The 21034-nt window shown below is 40.5% G+C and overlaps 1 protein-coding gene across 23 annotated transcripts in view; it reads left to right on the forward strand.

Annotated features, from left to right (window-relative positions):
* Window positions 1–21034, forward strand: part of SERGEF (secretion regulating guanine nucleotide exchange factor) — a 233462-nt gene that overhangs the window by 9574 nt on the left and 202854 nt on the right. For 22 of the 23 annotated variants that reach the window (XR_012093619.1, XR_012093595.1, XR_012093580.1 and 19 more), the window contains 4 exons: window positions 3174–3234; window positions 7758–7871; window positions 10393–10455; window positions 14682–14840. Coding sequence is in view for 18 of the 23 variants with exons in the window: in XM_008005197.3 (XP_008003388.2) it covers window positions 3174–3234; window positions 7758–7871; window positions 10393–10455; window positions 14682–14840 (397 nt within the window). In the remaining 5 variants the exon portion in view is untranslated. Of the gene's footprint in view, window positions 1–3173; window positions 3235–7757; window positions 7872–10392; window positions 10456–14681; window positions 14841–19433; window positions 19598–21034 lie in introns of those variants that run through there. The other variant, XM_073017899.1, reaches the window with a different exon arrangement.

Consider the following 21034-nt stretch of genomic DNA (forward strand, 5'->3'; position numbering starts at 1 on the left):
GTTATTTTTTGTTTTTATTTTTATTTTTGAGGCGGAGTCTTGCTCTGTCGCCCAGGCTGGAGTGCAGTGGTGCAATCTCAGCTCACTGCAGCCTCCGCCTCCCGGGTTCAAGCAGTTCCCTGCCTCGGCCTCCCGAGTAGCTGGGATTACAGGCGCCTGACACCATGCCCGGCTAATTCAGTACAAAAAGTATTAACGAGATATTTTATACTGATTTTGTACTAAGTCTTTGAACTCTGGTATGCATTGTTTACTTACAATATGTCTCAGTTTAGTGTAATCACATTTCAAGTTTTCAAGAGCTATGTGTAGGTAGTGGCTACCATATTGGACAAAACAAGTGTTAAACAGGACTGTTGGCCCTAGTTCAGAGTTCTTTAATTCAGTGCATCATACTTAAAATCACCCCTTTTTGTGAAGTTTATATTGTAAGTGATCATAATAGGAATATAGAATTTTTAAAGAAATATGCGTAAATCAAAAATGAGTTTTACCACCTAAGCTGCCCTGCTCCGATCTAATTTTCCTAAACTCTGATTAGTAGTGGAGATGTTTTTTTCCCTGGAGAAAGCTTGGGTCTGCCCCTGCCAGCTTGCTGAACTCAGTTGCTGGTCTGTGGACTGTTATTGGGGGTCATTGTTCCCATGGTATGCATACAAGTCTAGGCTCTGTAGCCCCTGAAGGAAGTATTATAGCTCCCAATTGCAAATAGATGGCCTGGTAAGCACCTATGTATAAGTTATAATTAATTTAGCTTAATTATACTTTATATAATTAAGGAATAGAGGAATAATGGTTAAAATATGTTGAATGACAGAATCAGAAAGTAAAAACATTTTGACAGGTGATATTCTATGCAACAATAGGAGCAATGTGCCAAAGTGAAATTTAATGGAAATTCATACATTTATTTAATGACAACCGTTATGTGTAGGTACTATGTTTAGGCAGTGGGAGCAAAGTTAAATAAGACCTGTCCTAGCAGTTGAGAGCTATAGTTTGGTAGGACATGATAGGCACATAAATACTTAAATGTAACACCATGTCAGAACTATGACAGATGCATGTATATCCCCAAAGGAGGGAGTATTGAGCATCTAGGGGAAGGTGGGGTGAGAAGAGGCTTAAGCTAAGTCTCAAAAGTTAAATAGAAGTTTACCTGTCTTGGGATAGGAGGATGCTCAGAGTGGGTACAAAAGAAGAACATTCTAGGCAGAAGGAACCATGTAAGCAAAGGTGGAGCAGAATAAAACAGGAGAGTTTGAGATATTGTAAGTAGTGTAGTATGGTTGGAATATAAGGAAGAGGTGGGAGTTCCAGGGTAGAGTAGGTGGGAATGGGGCAATCAGGGTGGTTGTATGTCACACATGGTAAGAACAGCACGGTAGGGTGGTCAGATAGGGTAGTAGAAGATGGACTGAAGGAAGATTACTTAGGAAACTCTTGCTAACAATCCAAATGAGATGATTGTGGCTCAAACTAAAGCAGCAGCAGTTGGGATGGAGAGTAAGAGGGAGGTGAGTGGTGTTAAAGAGACTGAAGTCACATGTAAAACCCTTCAGTTAGTTTTTGGGGGAAAAACAAAAGAAAAATATAAAGGATGATATGTTCGAATTGTATTAACACTAAGATTTGATCTTCCCGAAAGCTAATGTGATTGTGGACTCCATTGACAGAAGTATAGTTTTCAGAAGAAGGAAGGCCAGAGCTCAGTCCTTTCTGCCATTCAGCCTGCGTCTGCGATGTCATGTTTTGTTGTGGATTTAGTGCTTAGGCCCTGGGCGTAAACGTATATAAGACTCAGGTCCTGCCCTTGAGGGTTCTAAAGTTTAGAAAGACACTGTGGACCTGTAAATAAACAAATGTGATAAACCTTGATGGGGTTAGGATGATGCTATAGAGTTCCTTTAAAAGAGAAAGATTGAACAACTAGAGCATATTTAGAGAAGTGAAGACCAGGAGGGGAAGGGAATTTGAAACCCAGTGACGGCTGATGAATGGGGAATATTTGCTTAAAGAAAAGATCTTCATTAGTTATCTATTGCTGTGTAACAAATTACTCCAAACCTTAGCAGCTTAAAACAGCAAACATTTATTATGTCACAGTTTCAGAGAGTCAGGAATTTAGGAACAGCTTAGCTGGTCTCTCATGAAGTTGCAGTTGAGATGTTAGCTGGGTCTGCTTGCGATCTCCGTGAACCTGTAAATAAACAAATGTGATAAAGTCCTAATGGTTCCATGTTCCTTGCCATGTGAACCTTTCTATTGGACTTTTCAGACATAGCATCTGGTTTCCTCCAGGAGTGATGAGAGACAGAGAGATGCTAAGCAAGAAGCCTTAGTGCCTTTTTTTGCCTAGACTCTGAGTCACTCATTGCTTCTTTATTCTCTTTATTAAAAGCATGTCACTAAGTCCAGCCCACACAAGGGGAGGGGTATTAAGCTCCACATCTTGAAGGGAGGAGTAGCAAAGAATTTGAGGACCTATTTTTAAAACCACCACAAGATGTCTTAGGGAGGACATGACAACTGTCTTCAAATATTTGGAAAGCATTGTCAGGAGTTGCAGGCAGCTAGATTTAGTTCCACCTAAAGAGATAAATGGAACTGTGCAAAGAGGGAACAGGCATCTGGGGAAATGGCGATCCCTATGTCACTGGGGGTAGGTGTTTGGCAGGAGTTGGATGACCACTTGGTGGGGTATTGTTGGATGGGGTTTGGACTAGATCAGGTTGGGAAACTTTGAACCCTTCGTAAATAAAGTCTTACTGGCACACAGTCATGCTCATTCGTTTATGTATCGTCTAGAGCTGCTTTTATGTTACAATGGCAGAGCTGAGTAGTGTGACAGAAACTATGGCCTGTAAAACATTTACCAACTGTCCCTTTACAGAAAACATTTACTAACTCTTGGACTAGATGACCTTATAAGTGCCTTTCAGCCCTGAGAGTTGTTGTCATATGGTGTTGTGATATGGCATTTTAAAAGATATATTGTTTTCTTTTAGGGATAAATATAGAGGTATTTATGGGTGGAAATGTTGGGGGAGTGGTTGCTTTAAACCAGTCAGACCCATAGTGAGGAGTGTACTGCGTTGTATTTGGGTATAAATTATATACAGTTTTGTAGGTGGATGGTTCTGAGATCTAAATCCTTTTCTTTATTTTGACAGCTCCATAAAGAGAAGGTTGTTTGTATTGCTGCTGGACTGAGGCATGCATTAGCTGCTACAGGTGATCATTTTATCTTTATTTTTTATTGTTATTTTTAATATTTTTTAGAGATGGGGTCTCACCTGTTGCCCAGGCTGGAGTGCAGTGGCTCGACCATAGCTCACTGTAGCGTTGAACTCCTGAGCCCAAGCTGTCTGACTCCCTCAGCCTCCTGAGTAGCTAGAACTATAGGTGCATACCACCATGCCCTGCTAATTTTTAAGATCTTTTTGTAGAGACAGGGTCTTGCTATGTTGCCCAGGCTGGTCTTGAATTTCTGGCCTCAAGCAGTCCTCCCACCTCGGCCTTCCAAAGTACTGGGATTACAAGTGTGAGCCACTGTGCCTAGCCTGCCCCCCTTTTTAAAAAATAGGTCTGCAATAAGAGGAAACTGAACTTTGGGGGACAAACCCTTTAGGGAATATTTCAAAGGGTCCTGCTGCATTGTGTTTCTGATGAAAAGGAGAGAACGTAAGTCATGTGGGAAAGACATTAGCAGGTAGGGAGGAAGGAAATGGAGTTTTCTAGCTCTTTATGTTCTAGGTATGGTGCTAGGTGCTATTGATTTGATTACTTTAATCCTCACAACCAGGAAGTGATGCGAGTTGCATTTTACACGTGAAGAAACTGAGGCACAGAGTTAAAGTGCTTGTGTAAGCTTTCACGGGGAGTAAGGTAGAGCTGGGATCAGAGGCTGGGATGGTTTGCATCCTAAGGCCCATGTTCTTTGCAGGCAACTGCACTGCCTTCCTAATGGATTTTAATGTTTATTAATTTAAAAGCTTTAAGTGAGCTTGTCTCCTGTACTGTGAGTGGGTGATGGGACTGACAGTCTGTATGTGAGGGGGACAGGGAGGTGGCATGTGGGAGAACAGTGACCCTTTTATCTCTTCCCCTTTTCATTTTTTCTGCTCTTACTCCTTTTGAACTGAAGGACAGCACTAATTGGCTGTGGCAGCTGAGGCTCAAGTGCTTCGTGAGTCCAGTTGTGGAGTGGAGGAAGGAGAGAGGAGGTGAGGAAGAGCTCAGTGCAGGACTGTGCTGATGGTCCTGAGCTTAGCATTGATTATACTTCAAAAAAAATTCAACTTTTTGTTTTGAGATAATTGCAGATGCTCATGCAGCTGCAAAAATAAAACAGACCTCGTGTATTCTTTTCCCAGTATCCCCTAATGGTATCTTGCAAAACTATAGTACTATAACATAATGAGGGTATTAACATTGATACAATCAAGACATAGAACAGTTCCATTACCACAGGGATCCTTCCTGTTGCCCTTTTATAGCCATACCCATTTCTACCTGCCTATATCCACTTCTTAGCCCTAGGCTAAGCACTCTTCTGTTCTCCACCTCTATGATATTGTCATTTTGAAAATGTTATATGAATGGTATCATACAGTATATAACCTTTTGAGGTTGGCTTTTTTCACTCAACATAATTCCCTAGACATTCATCCAAGTTGTATATATCAATAATTCATTCCTTTTCATTGCTGAGTAGTATTTGTTGGTATGGGTGTACCACAGTACTAATCTGCTAGGGCTGCCATAACGAAATACCACAAACTGGGAGGTTTAAAGAACAGACATCTATTTTCTCATCATTCTGGAGGCTAAAAGTCTTAAGATTATTGTGTTGTTAGGATTGGTTTCTTGTGATTTTTTTTTTTTTTTTCTGGCCTGTAGGTGACCACTTTCTTACTTGGTTCTTGCATGGCATTTTTTGGTGTGCCTGTAGAGAGCGAGAGATCTCTGATGTCTCTTCCTCTTCTTGTAAGGACACCAGTCCTATTAGATTAAGGCCCTACACATGTGACCCCCTTAAACTTTTATTGCATTCTTTAGCCCCTATCTGCAAATCTAGTTACACTGGGCATTAGGGTTTCAACATCTGAATTTTAGGGGGATACAGTTCTTCCCATGCCTATGTATATATACACACACACAAATATATTTACACACACACGCACATATGCATATATATATATATATATATATATATATATGTATTTTTAAGATGGGGTCCCCCTGTCTTGTCCAGGCTGGGGTGCAGTGGTGTGTTCATGGTTCACTGCAACCTCAAATTTCTGGACTCAAGCAGTCCTCTTGGTTCAGCCTTCCAAGTAGCTGGGACTACAGATGTGTGCCACCACACTCCACTAATTTTTACATTTTTATTCTTGTAGAAATGGGTCTTGGTATGTTGCCCAGGCTCGTCTTGAACTCCCAGCCTCTGACAATCTTCCTGCCTTCTCCTCCCAAAGTGTTGGGATTACAGTGTGAGCCTCTGTGCCCAGCCTGAATGAGGTCTACATATTGTAATTAGTTGATATGTATCACAAGTCTTTCTTTTTTAAAAAAATTGTTTTTTTCTTAATTTTTTATAATGGTAAAATATACATAGTGTATAGTTTATTATCTTAATCATTTTTAAGTATATTAAGTACATTCATATCATTATGCAATCATCACCACCATCCATTTCCAGAATTCTTTTCATCTTGCAAAACTGAAACTCTATACCCATTAAACAATAACTCCCTACTCCCCATTCCAATGGCCTGTGGCAATCACTATTCTACTTTCTGTCTCTGTAGTTCTGACTACTGTAAGTCCCTCATCTAAGTGGAATCATACAGTATTTGTCTTTTTTGTGACTGGCGTATTTCACTTAGCATGATGTCCTCAGGGTTCATCCATGGAGTAGGATATATCAGCATTTAGGTCCTTTTTAAAGTGGATAATATTCCATTGTATGGATATATCACATTTTGTTTACCATTGATCTGTCAATGGACATTTGAGTTGCTTCCATGTTTTAGCTATTGTGAATAATGCTGATATGAACATGGGTGTACAAATATCTCTTCAAGATCCTCCTTTCAATTCTTTTGGATATATACCCAGAAGTAAAATTATCAGTTCATATGGTAATTCTATTTTTAATTTTCTGAGGAACTACCATGCTATTTTCCGCAGAAGTTTTACCATTTTGTTTCCACCAGGAGTGCACGAGGTTCCAATTTTTCCAAAAACTCACCGACACTTGTTATTTTCTGTTTTTTTAAAATCGTAGCATCAAAATGTGTGTGAGGTGATACCTCTTTTCATTTTCCTAATGGTTAGCAATGTTGAGCATCTTTTCATGTTTTTACTGGACATTTGTGTATCTTCTTGGAGAAATGTCTGTTCAAATCCTTTGCACTGCGCCCTCCTTCCCCGCTTTTTTTTTGAGACAGCATCTTACTCTGTTGCCCAGGATAGAGTGCAGTGGCATGATCTTGGCTCACTGCAGCCTCCACCTCCCAGGCGCAAGTGATCTTCCCACCTTAGCCTTCCAGGCAGCTGGGACTGCAGGTGTTCGCCACCATGCTTGGCTAATTTTTAAATTTTTTTGTAGAAATAGGGTCTCACTATATTGCCCAGGCTCTTCTCAAACTCCTGGGCTCAAGCAGTCCTCCCATTTCAGCCTCCCAAAGTCCTGGGATTACATCTTTGCCCATTTTTTAATTGAGTTGTTTCTTTTGGTTGTTGAGTTTTAGGAGTTCTTTATATATTCTGGATATTAATCTCCTGTCAGCTATTTGAAGTCTCTTATAATCTGTAAAGTTTTTCCTCTTTTTTTTTCCTCTTGTAGTCAATTTGTTGAAGAGATCATAAGTTTTTGTTTCAACACTGCGCTTTGCTCACATTGTGCTCAGTGGTCATAGCTTATTTTTCACAAAACAGCCTTGTCTGTTTACAGCCTAAAAAAGGACTGCTGTTTATAGGATACTCCCAAAGGAGCAGAACTTTAATGTTGCTGTTGGGTGATGGATCCTATTTGCACACACCTGTCTGTAGACCAAATATCAAATATCTAGAATTTCATCTTTGCCTTTGTATGAGGTTCAGAACATAGGTACATGAATTAGATTCAGTGGGCATGAAAGTAAAAGGCCATTCCACTGAAATCATGGCTGTTAAGAAGCTATCTTGCAGTCATAAGTATGTATTTACTTGGCAATTAGGAATCTTTGAATTCGTCTTGGTGTCGTGGAAAGGGCACTACATTAGGTGTTAGAAGAACTGAGTCCTGGCATTTTCTCTGCTGTTACCTTCCTGCATGGGGAGACAAATCACATCCTTTCTTCAGGGCCTCAGTTTTCTCATCTACTAAATGTGAGGAATGGACTTGATGATCTTCAAGGTTCTTTTCTGCTTTGTCTCGGGTCTGAGTTGTCTTTTCAGGTTAATCATGAATAAGGTGTCATTCCACTGATTTGACTCTGGAGGAGTGTCCCGGAACTTTTTATAGGAAGTTGTGTGGTATTGGAATTTACTTTGATGGTCTTAGTCTGCCCTGAAGACTGAATTTGTAATTGGCTTGGTGGTAATCCCTGGACCAGTTGCAGGACCTCTTGAAGCAATTGAGCTTCTCCATAACACTCATATTAATTGAGAAAGAATTGGGAATTTCTCATAGCAGTGAGGTTCAGAGAGCAATCTAATCTTATCCTGATGTGCATCTTCTCTGCTTTCTCTTCCATTCTGTTGGGAAGCGAGTGGCATCGTGTTCCAGTGGGGGACTGGTTTGGCATCATGTGGACGACGGTTGTGCCCTGGGCAGGCTCTTCCATTGTTTTTCACAGCAAAGGAACCAAGCAGAGTGACAGGTAAGATGCTTCTTTCTTTAGTCCTGTATTTGTTCTTTGTCAGGAAGTAGAGACATAAACATGCAGAAAAGGATTAAATGGATTTTTGATTTTGTTATTTCTTGGTCTCTCTAACTTTCTCTATTAGTTGGTCTGTTAGTCTTGCTGGCAGTTTTTGTCAGCCCAGTAGAAGCAACTCTCTTTGCTGCCAGAGTTTGGAACCCATTGAGGCATAGATGCAAGTCAGGTAGGTGGAGATTGAAATGGTAACTCTAGGACTGTTAAAAGCTAGATTGGAAGACATGATTAGGGGTTTGAAGACAATGTATAGTCATAGTGAGCCTCTAATTCTGAATCTCAGATTGAATTTACCCACCAAGCACCGTGGTAGCTGTGTAGAGTTGGCCCTGCTAAACTTAATGCCTGACCAAGAGGACATTAGGACGTACCCTCTCTGCAGGAAGGCACACCCCAAAGAGGGAGCCCAGGAGGACCGTGCCTTGCATGGCCAGTTCCTTCTCCCAAAAAGGAAGCAGGAGTGAGTGAGGATGTAGACAGAGGGGCCAGGAGTGTTCCCACAGAGAAATCTTTCTATGCCAAAATACGAGGAGTAAGTAACATGTTCTGCCCATAGGTCTGTTGGTCATTTGGTCTGTATTTTCTCCTTCCTTTTCTTCCCCCTCCCCTTCTTCCCCTGTCTCTATCTCTCGTTCTTTCTCTCTGCTCTCCTTGTGGGCCTTTCTCCCTCTGTATACTGTACCATGTCTCCATTTCCTCCTCTTCTCCCTTTTCTGTTTTCTCACTCTTTTACTTTGTGACCCAGTTTACTGAGGCTTGGCTGTAGGAAAAACTTGCATAGTAGACTTGTAGCTACTTTTCCTGTTGCCTGGAACAAATCAGGGATTTTTGAGGGTGGTGGGAAGGGGTGGGGGAAAAATAGGGAAGGATGAGTTGCAGTGGGAGTGATGTAATTGGGTGTTGAGATCATTCTGATTTTTCTAAGTCCTGGAGATGTTCTCTTTCAGCTAGAGGTGGACTTAACTTCCCTGAAACCCATGGGTTGAGCTGGGGAGGGTACTCTTAGAAAGGAGAAGGAGCATTGGATGTGGGACAGGTAGTCCCCTTCACATGACATTAGAAACATGTATAATGTAAACTTAGACTTCTCAAACATTTTTGTTTTCTTCATCAAGGTATTCACTTCTCCCCAGGCATATCCTGCCTTCTCATTTCTCTGTGCTTATGGGCAAACTGTTACCTCTGCCTGAAAAGCTTTTCCTTTGTGTTCCCTCTGGGAAAAATTCTAAGAATTTTTCTAGGCCTAGCTCAGATACACCTTTCTCAGTAAAGACCTTTTCTTTTCTAGCATTCACTGCATTAGCTTCACATGCATGGATAGCACAATATGTTGTATTACTATGAATTGTCTGTAGGTTTTCTCATATGCTAAAGATTATGAACTTTTAAAGGATGGAAACTGTGTGTCATTTTGCTCTATATTTTAGCACAGGACCTGTTATTAGAGGGAAAAAATGTTTTTTATTTTATTTCATTTAAACAACCTGTTTGGCATCTGTTTAGGTGGGGCATAGCTTAGATTCAGAGTTGGTTTGGGGGAATTCTCTGATGAGACATTAGAATGGATCATCAACTTCCAGTCCTCAAAGTCTTTCACTTTTCATCCTCCTGTACTCACCTCATTGCCAAAGGTTCTGGAGCTAGAACCCTGGCTGTCCCCTCCTCACCTGGCCACTAGGGGCCCAGTATTTCCTCTCTGGTGAATGTGGGTGAAAACATCTGCTTTGTCCTGTTATCATTCCAGAGGACACTTGAAGGTGTGAGGGCCATTTTATTACAACAGTTATTAATTAAAAAGAAGTGTCAGAAAAAAAAGTTACAGAATAAGTCTGCGTCTATCTGCATGCTAGACTGCATGTCATCACAGGCTAGCTCCGCTTTTAGCAGTGTAATTAAGGAAGGAAAAATGCTGAATTTGGAGAAAGAAGCCCAGTTCAGAATCTGATTCTGACTGTGTGTTCTTAGGAGGCTTGGGGTTATTTAAGTGCCTGCATATGATGGCAGCTGAATGTATGAGATGTCATTGCTTCTAGACCCACTCAACCTCTGAAGTTAGGAAATAGACACACACACACACACACACATTTTTACATACACACACCTATGTCTATTTATCTGTCTCTATTAGAAATCATGAGTTTACACTGATTTTTCCAATTACTATCTAATATTACATGGTTGATTCTAGCCTTTCCCCTTTTCATGTCTGTACCTTTCCTCCCCTCTTTGATAGTGATGAATCTGGCTCCTTTATCCTGAATATATTTACTTGATTGTTCAATCTCCTGGTGTGTTACCAGGCTCCCTACAATGCCAGCCATCTTCTTGGCCAGTGCTGCTGACTCAGGCCTGCCTGCACTGGCTGAGTGTCTCCCACGCCCAGGTGGTGCTGACTGAGTGTCCCCTCTCTGCCCAGTTCTTTCTGTTATAAATGTAATTCAGAAGAAAATTTTTTCTTTTGTAGGTCTAGAGAATTCTAAAGCAATGTGTGTTCTTGCTGGCTCAGACCACTCAGCTTCATTAACAGGTAGGTACCAGCTCTTTCACGGTTTAACATGCCATCCAGGATTCTCTGTGTGACTGCCTGAAGTGGTGATATTGAAACGCAGAGGGAATGTCATTGACTTTGGAGCTAGAATTCTGATGCTACCACTGGTATGCTCTTAGGCAAATTACTTTTCCTTTCTGAGACCATCTTCTTGTCTATAAGTGACTTTGTGGGTAGTTATGAGAATTAAATATAATACATATAAATCATGAATAGCAAACATAGGCTTGCTTCCATTTCGTCTGAGTTTGCTTCCTTAACTACACAATAAAGATAATAATGTCTTCCTCTCAGGGTAATGGTGGTTGTCAAATCATATAATCAACAGTAAATTTATATATAGCATATATGGATAATACAGTGTATTATGTAATTATTAATTCTTTGTAGTTTTCTCATATACCTACGATTAGGAGGGCAGAAGCTGCTGTCTTATCCATCTAATCTGTTTTGGTGTGTATTACAACAGTCTAAGCTCTCTACCTGTGTATACTAAAGTAATCTGTTTTATCCATCTGTATCTTTCTAATCCATTTATCCATCTGTATCTTTCTAATCCATTTATCAATCTCCATTTGTCTATCTATCCATGTATCTTTCTAATCTATTTATCAATCTCCATTTGTCTATCTACTCTGTTTATCTGTTTTATTTATCTTTAATCTTTGTATCTTAATATCTAATCTATGTATCTATCTATATATCTAACTCTAGATATATAGTTTTGTGAATATTTTATATTGTTATATATTTCTCTAATTTATCTACTTCATCTCTTTGATCTATCTGTTTTTCTATCTTAACTGTTTTTTTATTCTACACTATATCTCTCTCTTTGGCTGCGCATTCATCCTTCCATTTGAAACACCGAGCCAATACAGTATAAACTGTCTAGTGACTTTTCCTTCCAAGGCAATGCAGCATTTTCTTGAAAGTGACAGTAATCCCTTCTCTTTGGCCCACATTGCCCTGACCCCTGCTGGTAGACTGGAGACTATACATCTGAGAGATTTATAATATTTTGTTTGGTAAGACCTCTCACAGAGTTGAATGTATTCTATTTTTTAAGCAAAGAGGAGGGACTTCCATACTTAGTGTTTTATGTAGAAATTCAGGTGTGTCCATAATATATGTAAATTAATGGTGGTATGCATTCTTCGACATCAAATTTGCAATGCAGCCCAGCTGAGAAGTTATTTCAAGAGCACAGGAGCCCTAATATGAGAGTTTAAATGCTTTGCAAATTCTGAGCTGCAGATAATTTGTTATTTAATGAATTTAAAACAAACATCTAATAAGAAAGCACCTGCTTTTAACTTACATCTCACATCAGGTAGATTTATATATTAATATTTGTTAAAAGTGTTGAGTTGAAATGAATGCCACCTATAAGGGACTCCACTGGGTATCTAGTTCCTCCCTTCCTTTTACAGAGGAAGGACTGGAGACCCTAGGGTGAGAAGGGATGTGTTCGTGCCCCACAGTCAATGAGGTATGGAGAAGGCATTCTTTTCTGAGAATAAAAGTAGACTATGAGGTGTTTCTGTTTTGTTCTGATTAATCTGAAATGACTGATGTTATGTAAACCTAGAGCTTGTCTAATTGTTTGTCAACATCAACTTCTTAAAAATTCTTGTTGGTAGTAAATTTAGTATTTCATATGTAGGGCACATTTATTATGGTGTTATTTATATAGAAATGTTGAATATTTTTATTAAGATGTAATTTATATATAATAAATTAAATTTCTTTTAAAGTATACGATTAAAGAATTTACATTTCATTTAAAGTATACAATTTAGTAATTTTTAGTGTATTCACAAAGTGAAATGATTTTTGATATTTTGAAAATGAGCTAAAGATTGTGGAGATTAATAGCCCTGCTGGGCACTGTGGTTTACACCTGTAATCCCAGCACTTTGGAGGCTGAGGCAGGTGGAATACTTGAGGTCAGGAGTTCAAGACCAGCCTGGCCAACATGGTGAAACCCCATCTCTACTAAAAAATTCAAAATTAGCTGGGCATGGTGGCATGTGCCTGTAATCCCAGCTACTTGGGAGGCTGAGGCAGGAGAATCGCGTGAACCCGGGTGACAGAGGTTGCAGTGAGCCAAGATCGCACCACTGTACTCCAGCCTGGGTGACAGAGCAAGACTCCGTGTCAAAAATTAAAAAAAAAAAAAGATTAATAGCCCTCTCTTTCTTCATGTGGTTCAAGCTGTTACACATTGGATTTTGTTCAATGCTTTTTAGACATTTTCTCTGGAGGGGTTGTAGATTATATAACTATTTGGCATTGCAGCATAATTTAATTTTACCTGCCGAGGCAACAGCATAATGATCCTCATCTGGAAGACAGTTTGACTTTCAAAAAGATGGTTTAGAGCTACTAAGATAAGTGAAGTTGTTGACACAGGCTTCATCATCAGTGTCTTCTTTGTAGCTCACCAGTCCACTTAATGGACTGATACTTTGCCGAGGGGGCTTCTTTGCTATCTTGTAAGAGGTCTTCATACTTTGCATACCCTGATGAAGTCCAGGAGGTTGACCTCTCTCTGGGAATGTAATACACCAGATTCACTTCACAGAACTGCAGAGTGTCAATGTTGCAGGGTCACCTGAGTGACAAAAAGGTTTCAATGATTTACACTCCCTCATCTTAGAGTTGAGGAAACAGACCTAGAATGTGAAGTGATGTGCCCAGTGTCAAACAGTGATCGGGTAGCAGATGGAACTTGAACTGGAGACTTCTGAACCTTAGTCTAATGCCCTTTAATGATACTGTTTGACTTTCCATCAGTGTTTTGGACTATACTAGACTGCCGTAGGGCAAGCAATACTATAAAGTTTTATTGGGAAGCTACAAAATGCAGTGAAAGCAGAAGACCTGACTTCTAGTCCCTATTTGACTCCTTATTAGCCATGTGATCCCTGAAAAGTAATTTAATATCTTCCAGCCTTGATTAATTTATATTCTAGAACAGTGTTAATAGAAATATAATATGAGCCACAATTTCAAAAAAATAAAAAGAAACAGGTGGGATTAATTTTAATAATATATCTACTTAACCCAGTATATCCAAAATATTATTTCAACATGTAACCCATATGAAATTATAATGAGCCCCACTCTGTTTGCACTAAGTCTTTGCAGTCCATTGTGTGAGAGAGTAGCATTTCACTTATAATGTATCTCAGTTTGGACTAGCAACATCTAAAGTGTTTGATAGCCATATGTAGGTGGTGAACTACTGTACTGGATAGTACAGTTGTAGATCCTTGGATTATAAGGGTTGGAAAAGCTGAGGAGTCACAAACTGACAAGCCGTAGGCTAAATTATAGCCCATGGCCTCATTTTGTATGGCTTTCATTTACAAAATATTTTTGAATGTGAATGCCTTTTAGACAGGCACGTACTCCCTGGCTTGCCACAGTCACCCACCAGTCATTCTTGTTACTAGTGTCATCGGTCATATTGTCTGCCCTTCTACACCAACAGCCTTCCCTTCCAATTTTCAGCTGGTGAAACTAAGTCTTAGAGAGGAAGTGATTTGTCCAAGGTCAGTAGCTAGTTAGCAGATCCAGGAATAGAAACTAGAGTCACTTGACTCTGAATTTGCTCTCTTTCTGTTAAATCACAATGTCAGTCAGTCACTTTCCTGCTTGTATCACAGGATGATTGTGAGGTTAAAACAAGCTGAAGTGCTATCCAAATGCAATTCTATAGCATTATATTTTCTGCTGGACAGGGCATGCGGTGAAATCATCTTATGTTTAAAAAATTTAAGCTTAAACAATGTATCTTTTAACCTGTTATTTTGAAAGTTAAAGCATTTTTTTCATACAAAAGGTAGTATAGGCATATATTTTAAAAACGTAGAAAATAGAGAAGCATGTCTCATGCACGTGGTAGATGTTGAATAAATATTTGTTGAATGAAAAAATGAAGAGAAAACCACACTTTTTTTTTTTTCTTAAACTACTAAGAACATTTGGCCTTGTTTTTTATGTGTAGAATTTTTAAAAATTTTGTAATATGTTATTATGCTGTACACAAATTTTGTATCCTGCTTGGCTCCACTCAACATTGTAATGTAAGTATAAAACGACTTCTTTTAACTACGTATTGTTTAGACTTCTGTTATTTTCCATCATTTTGGACTACTGTTCCCTCACCTCTTTTGTTCCCTTTCTGTTTGTTTAAGATGCAGGAGAGGTGTATGTTTGGGGAAGCAACAAGCATGGGCAACTGGCTACTGAGGCTGCTTTCCTTCCTGCGCCCCAGAAAATAGAAGCACATTGTTTCCAGAATGAAAAGGTCACTGCCGTCTGGAGTGGGTGGACGCACCTGGTTGCTCAGACAGGTGAGACTGTAGCAGAGAACTTACAGTTGGTGAGAGCAGCTGGGGGACAGCTGTCTAAGCAGCTATGAGTGCTTGGGGTTAAGGCTTTTTATTGATGAAAGCTTAAGGATCAGAGACGGGGATACTGGGGTCTAGTTCTGCCATCAGCCAGATATGTGGCTTTTCCTCTCAGGGTCACAGGTTTGTACCCAAAAAGACAAGCCTGGGTTAAGTTAACTCCTTCCGGTCCTAAGAGCCCATGAGGTTTTGAGAAGGGATCCATTGCAGCAAGCATCACCCAGAAATTTGCCCAGCTTGTTGGGAAGTCCCTACTTTGTCATAGCTATTTGCATTTCTAAGTCTAAATTAAAAGCATCGGAAAATGTTAAGTGAAAGATAAATATCTCAAGATTCAGGTAGGAGCACTATTTTGATTCATAGCTGGCATGGTATTCTGATTTAAACTTTTGTGTTGACCATAATAAACTATGTGTATTGGTTCAGACATCTCATATATTCCCTCAGATGTTCTCACATCGTGCCATACAGCTTTTGGCATCTTCATCTTTTCCTGAATCTTCATTTGTTTCTCATCTTTCCCTTAGGGCGGTTCTGCTTTCCTGGCCTTCATATTCTTGCCCCTGCCTGTTGATTTTCACAGAGTTCCCCAGCCAATTTGCAGTTCCCAAGGTCTGTTATCATGTCAAAGTATTCTGAGCTTCAGGGGTTCTCAGGAGTCCCCTTGCCTACTCCTGTCCTGCTTGCTAGCTACACACACATCTCTAGACTCCCAAATACCTAGTGATTCTTATTTTCAGGAGTTTCTGGCTTTTGCAGGTTTTCAGGTCAGCTTCAGCTATCCTTGGTAAGTCACACATACTACACATTTTTGTACACAAATGTAGACTTATGAGCAGTCATATCTGTGATGCTTTTAATTGGTCTTTTAAAGCATTTCATGATCATTTTGAAACAGTGGCCTGAATAACAAAGATGTATAATGACTTTCCATATTACTGCTTTAGAGGATGCTCTAAGGAAAGTGTGTCATTCATTAGGAGGACGGTCATCACTTTCCTCAAAGAGATTCAGATTGCTTGAAGATTGGGCTTATCTACAGAAGCTTTTCCTAAAGAGACTCACTGAGCATGGTAGCTGGGTTTTGTGTGTGTGTAATTGTTGGTATCTCTCTTTTGTTTCAGATAATAAGCTCTGTGAAGGAAGCCACCAGATTAGTCTTGCTCACTTCTGTGTCTCCACTGCCTATCAGAGAATGTACTCATTTTCCTGCATCAAACTCTTTGTAGTTAAGAGAGACTTCACATACACAAATGCATACAAGTCAGGGTAGATAGCTAGGATTTCTGACCTCTTTCCTGGGACTTAGATGTTCGTGAACAGAAAGCTTGTTTGTCTTTTTGGATTCTGGTGTCCAACCAAGTAGGTTAATGTTTATTAGGCACCTATTGAGCAATGTGTTAAGCCTCGGGGAAATGGAGGAGAAAAGATATAGGCCATATCTTCCCACTAGAATGTATGTAGATAGGCATAAGTCTGAGAATATAGAGATGGAAAACTTTATCATCCATCCATCATACAAATGGTGAGGGTCTTTTTATGTACTGTGCCTTGTACTAGATGTAAATCTTGCCGTTAACGAGTCCACTGTCCATTAGGGGTGATAGACCTATGATGAAAATTTTACTACATTCCAGTATGAGATGCGCAACAGTAGAGCTAAGTACAAAGTGCAAAGGTCGCTTAGAAATTAGCAGTCGTCTTGAGTGATTGGGTGTTCATAGGTAGGCATTTCATGGTTAGTCAGTCTTCCAAGAATTGCAGTACATTAAAATACACTTACTACCAAATGGTGGTGAATTTGGTTGAGTCTGTCAGTAAACCCTTTAACTAGTTAGGTAGTTGACTAATGAAAGACATAAAGATGTTGCTTCTTTGATTTTAGCTTTGAAGCATTATAACTGAGGCGATTCCCACATCTGGGCCAGCAGCCCAGCCCTTGGGGTGGCAGGTTGGAACCCATGTCTCTGACACTGAGTCACCCCAGCTCCTCTGGAGCTCAGCTTCAGGTTCCTGTCTCCTTTCAAGAGCATGAGTTTTTGGTAACGTTTCAGCTATTTAATTAGCTTGTTAATTCGGATTGCTTGTTTTTGTACATTGCCACTTTCTCCTTTATCCTAAGTCCAGAATGGTTAAACCTGGGAGGTTTGAATGTCCTGGTTTTTGTACTGAATTTTGGGTAAATGGGAGTTTCCTCTCATTTGATTCACCAATTTTGTGTTCCTTCTACAGCAGTGGAGGCCTGTGCTCTGGCCCAGAGTCACTGAGAAGAAACACCCAGGGCTTCTATTTAATCAGACTCAGCGCTCACATTAATGGGAATAAGATTTCCTCACAGGGTCAGGAGCAGCTCATTAGTGGAACAAGGAGTTATTTGACTCTAGTTGTTTTCACAAGCTCCAGTGGTGAATTGTTCCTGGAACGAACTTGCAGGCCACATCAGCACAGAGGCTGCTCTCAGTCTCATTCTGGGAGGCATTAGTTGTGTGATATTGATTAAAAAAGAGTTTATGCACAGACACTATTGGCGTCTAATGGGTAGAGGCCAGGGATGCTGCTAAACATCCTATAATGCAAGGACAGCCCCCTATAACAAAGAATTATCTAGCCCCAAATGTTAATAGTGTCAAGATTGAGAAACACTGCTCAATACTGGACATCCCCAGTGGTAGGTGCTTAGCTAGGGCAGTTCACACGGTATCAGAATAACTTTATAGATTGTCTGTATGGGAATCTGTGATGTGTTCTCTGCCCTCCCCTCTCAGGAGTCTGTCTGATGTCTGCCTGCAGTGTTGGTGATGGAAAAATACTTTTCGGTTAGTCAGAGGCACTTGGAAAGAGTCCAAGAGAACCTGTTCTAATCTGGGAGAGTTGGCAAGGGTACCTGTGTCTCAGGCTCGTGGTGCTGCATTCTAGAAACCTTTCCCAAGCTGCTTAATGTTGCTGATCATTGTTCTCAGGAACTTCATGGGACTCCTGGGTGACTTTATCCAGGCTCAGTGACCTGCAGGTGTCTCATCTGAGATTCATGGTTTCCTGGCTGGAGGTGCTTCTAGTGAGGGTTGGATGGCAGATCTGGGTGCCTTCCTAGTTTGTTGACCTTGATTAAGTCACTTTACCTGTCTAGGCCTCAGTTTCCTCAACTCTGAAGTTTGATATTAAAACCTGCCTGCATTCTACATAGGGCTGCTGTGATGTTCAAATGAACGAGTCTGTGAAAGATCCCAACTATTGTAAAATGCATACATAAGTGATGGCTGCCTGGGATATGTAAGTAAATTAAAGACTTAGTAGTGGCTTTTAGAAAGACTTCTATTTCCACAGGGTTAATGTGACCTTGAGACTACTAGCCTGAAACTCATGAGCTGGCCAGGGATGCCATACTCTTTCTCACACCTCCGTGTGAAGAGACCACCAAACAGGCTTTGTGTGAGCAACAAGGCTGTTTATTTCACCTGGATGCAGGTGGGCTGAGTCCGAAAAGAGTCAGTGAAGGGAGATAGGGGTGGGGCCATTTTATAGGATTTGGGTAGGTAGTGGAAAATTAGTCAAAGGGGGTTATTCTTTGGCAGGCAGGGGTGGAGGTCACAAGGAGCTCAGCGGGGGAGCTTTTGTGGCAGGATGAGCCAGGAGAAGGAATTTCACCAGGTAATATCATCAGTTAAGGCAGGAACAGGCCATTTTCACTTCTTTTGTGATTCTTCAGTTACTTCAGGCCATCTGGATGTATATGTGCAGGTAACGGGATATGATGGCTTGCTGGGGCTCAGAGGCCTGAGATACTCAATATCAAACTCTGGCAGCAAAGTTTCCTAAAGTCTTTTACTTGCATGCAGTAGGCAAGTGGCTCTTTCATATTATCAACAACCTGGAAGATTTTTGTGGCCTAATTTGTAATATTACCTATTAAAATTCATGGTACTCATCCCAATTTGTAATTGTATACATCTCTTTGTATTCTTATTTGTTTAATGTCTAGACTGTAAATTACACGAGAGCAGTGTCTGTTTTGTTCATGGCCATATCCCCAGCATCTGGCACAGGCCTGATACATAACAGATGGTCAGTAACTAAGTGCTGAATGAATAAATAAATGGCAAGGTAGAGAGAAACCTGGGCTTTGAAGTCAGCTAGATGAAGGCTTGAAACTTAGCTCTCTTAACCTACTGATTGTGTGACTGTGGGCAGCTCCACCTCTCTCTGTCTCCATTGTCACCACCCTGGTTCAGCCCACTGTTACCTCTTAACTGAATCCAGTAGTAGCCTTTAACTGGTGTCCTGGTCTTCCCATATTTACTCCTTGATATAGTTTGGATGTGTGTCCCCACTCAAATCTCATGTTGAAATGTAATCCCTAGTGTTGGAGGTGGGGCCTGATGGGAGGTGATTGGGTCATGGGGGCACATTTCTCAAGAATGGTTTAGTACCATTCTTCTTGGTACTGTTCTTGCCATTGTGAGTGAGTTCTCATGAGATCTGGTTGTTTAAAAGTGTGTACCATTTCCCCCCTTGCTGTCTTGCTCGTGCTCTTGTCAGATGACGTCCAAGCTCCCGCTTCCTCTTCCACCATGATTGTACACTTCCAGAGGCCTCCCCAGAAGCTGATGCTCGAGCTTTGCTTCCTGTATAGCCGCAGAACTGTAAGACAATTAAACCTCTTCTCTTTATCAATTACCCAGTCTTAAGTATTCTTTATAGGAATGTGAGAATGGACTAATACCCTCCCTCTCCCCTCCAACCCATTCTTCATACCCCAGTTGAAAGATCTTTTCAAACCCATTGCGTCACATTCAGATGCCTTCCCATTGCTCCTAAGATAAAAGTATAATCCTTAGTGGCCCTACAGGTCCTGTGATCTGCTCTCTGCTGACCTTTCCAGTCCCATTTCTCACCATGCTAGTTCTTGATCCCTATTCAATCAGCACTCTGGCCTTTGCTTGGTTCCTTGAAAGCATCATTCATTTCCCACCATAGTGCCTTTGCACCTGATATTCCCTCTATTTGGCCACTTATCTGTGCACCTCTTCTTCAGTTTGACTGAGCTAAATCCTTTTTTTTTTAAATCTTAATCCTTAACTTAGGTATCTGGGAGAACTTCTCTTGACATTGCTGACTAAGTCACCTCTCCTTTTTTTCCTGTTCTCATAGCACCATAAACCTCTCTTTCGTGCTATTTTTTGGTAGCATTCTTTGACTAATTTCCTTTCCCACTAGACTGTAAGCTCCGTGAGGGCAGAAGCCATGCTTGCTTTTGCCTACTTAAGACATGTTAGACAAATGAAAAAACCCGATTTCTTTGAAGTTACTTCTTTATTAGGAAAATGGGGAAATAACTGCTGACCTGATATGAGGATTGAAAGAGATGATGTATTAAAGCATCCAGCACAGGACTGGCTCATATGTCTTTTTAAGACACATTAGCTCCCACTACCCTTTTGGAAACTCATGAGCTCTCTGGAGATCACATGCTCCATTTCTTCTCTTTATGTCAGAGGTCTCTGCGGGGCTGGATGTGAATGTCTCTGGATAGGTAACAAGTTGATCAGAACTCTCCTGAAGAGTACAGAAAGATCAGTGCTTACAAATGCTAAGTGCTGGTTGCTGGCGGTGTATTAGAATTTCAAGGGGAATGATTTATACACGATCTAAACCTTAATGTGGAGTTGGTCAGAATGTCTAGAATCCAGTTGCTTTTGGGATGCTGGAAGCTTTCCCTGGATCCTGCAGTATCCCAAAGTAGCCTTGTGGTCTTACAAGGGATATGGATTGAAAAAGTGAGAACAAATACAGAGAGTTCTTTGACATTCTTTACTTTCTTCAGTGTCACCTTAAAAAGCCCATGAGTCTAAGAAGTTTTAGAGAATCAATGATGAAAGAAGCAACTTCCTCACTTTGCAAATGAAAAAAACTGGAACCAAGAGGAGAGAAAGTGACTTTATGGCAACTTTAAGCTAGAAATCCAGTTCTACTTTCCAGTGAAATTTTCCCCCTTCCATCACTGTCCTCTTGATTCGTGGTTATATCCTTTTGATTGAGATTTTTTTATTCTTTTGTTTTCCTAAAGAGGGGAATTGTATGGTACGTATGAAAGGGACTAGCTGTTAGCTACTCTTTCAAGTGTCACAGCCCAAGAAATA

The sequence above is a fragment of the Chlorocebus sabaeus genome, chromosome 1 (assembly GCF_047675955.1).
Source record: "Chlorocebus sabaeus isolate Y175 chromosome 1, mChlSab1.0.hap1, whole genome shotgun sequence".
Lineage (NCBI taxonomy): Eukaryota > Metazoa > Chordata > Mammalia > Primates > Cercopithecidae > Chlorocebus > Chlorocebus sabaeus.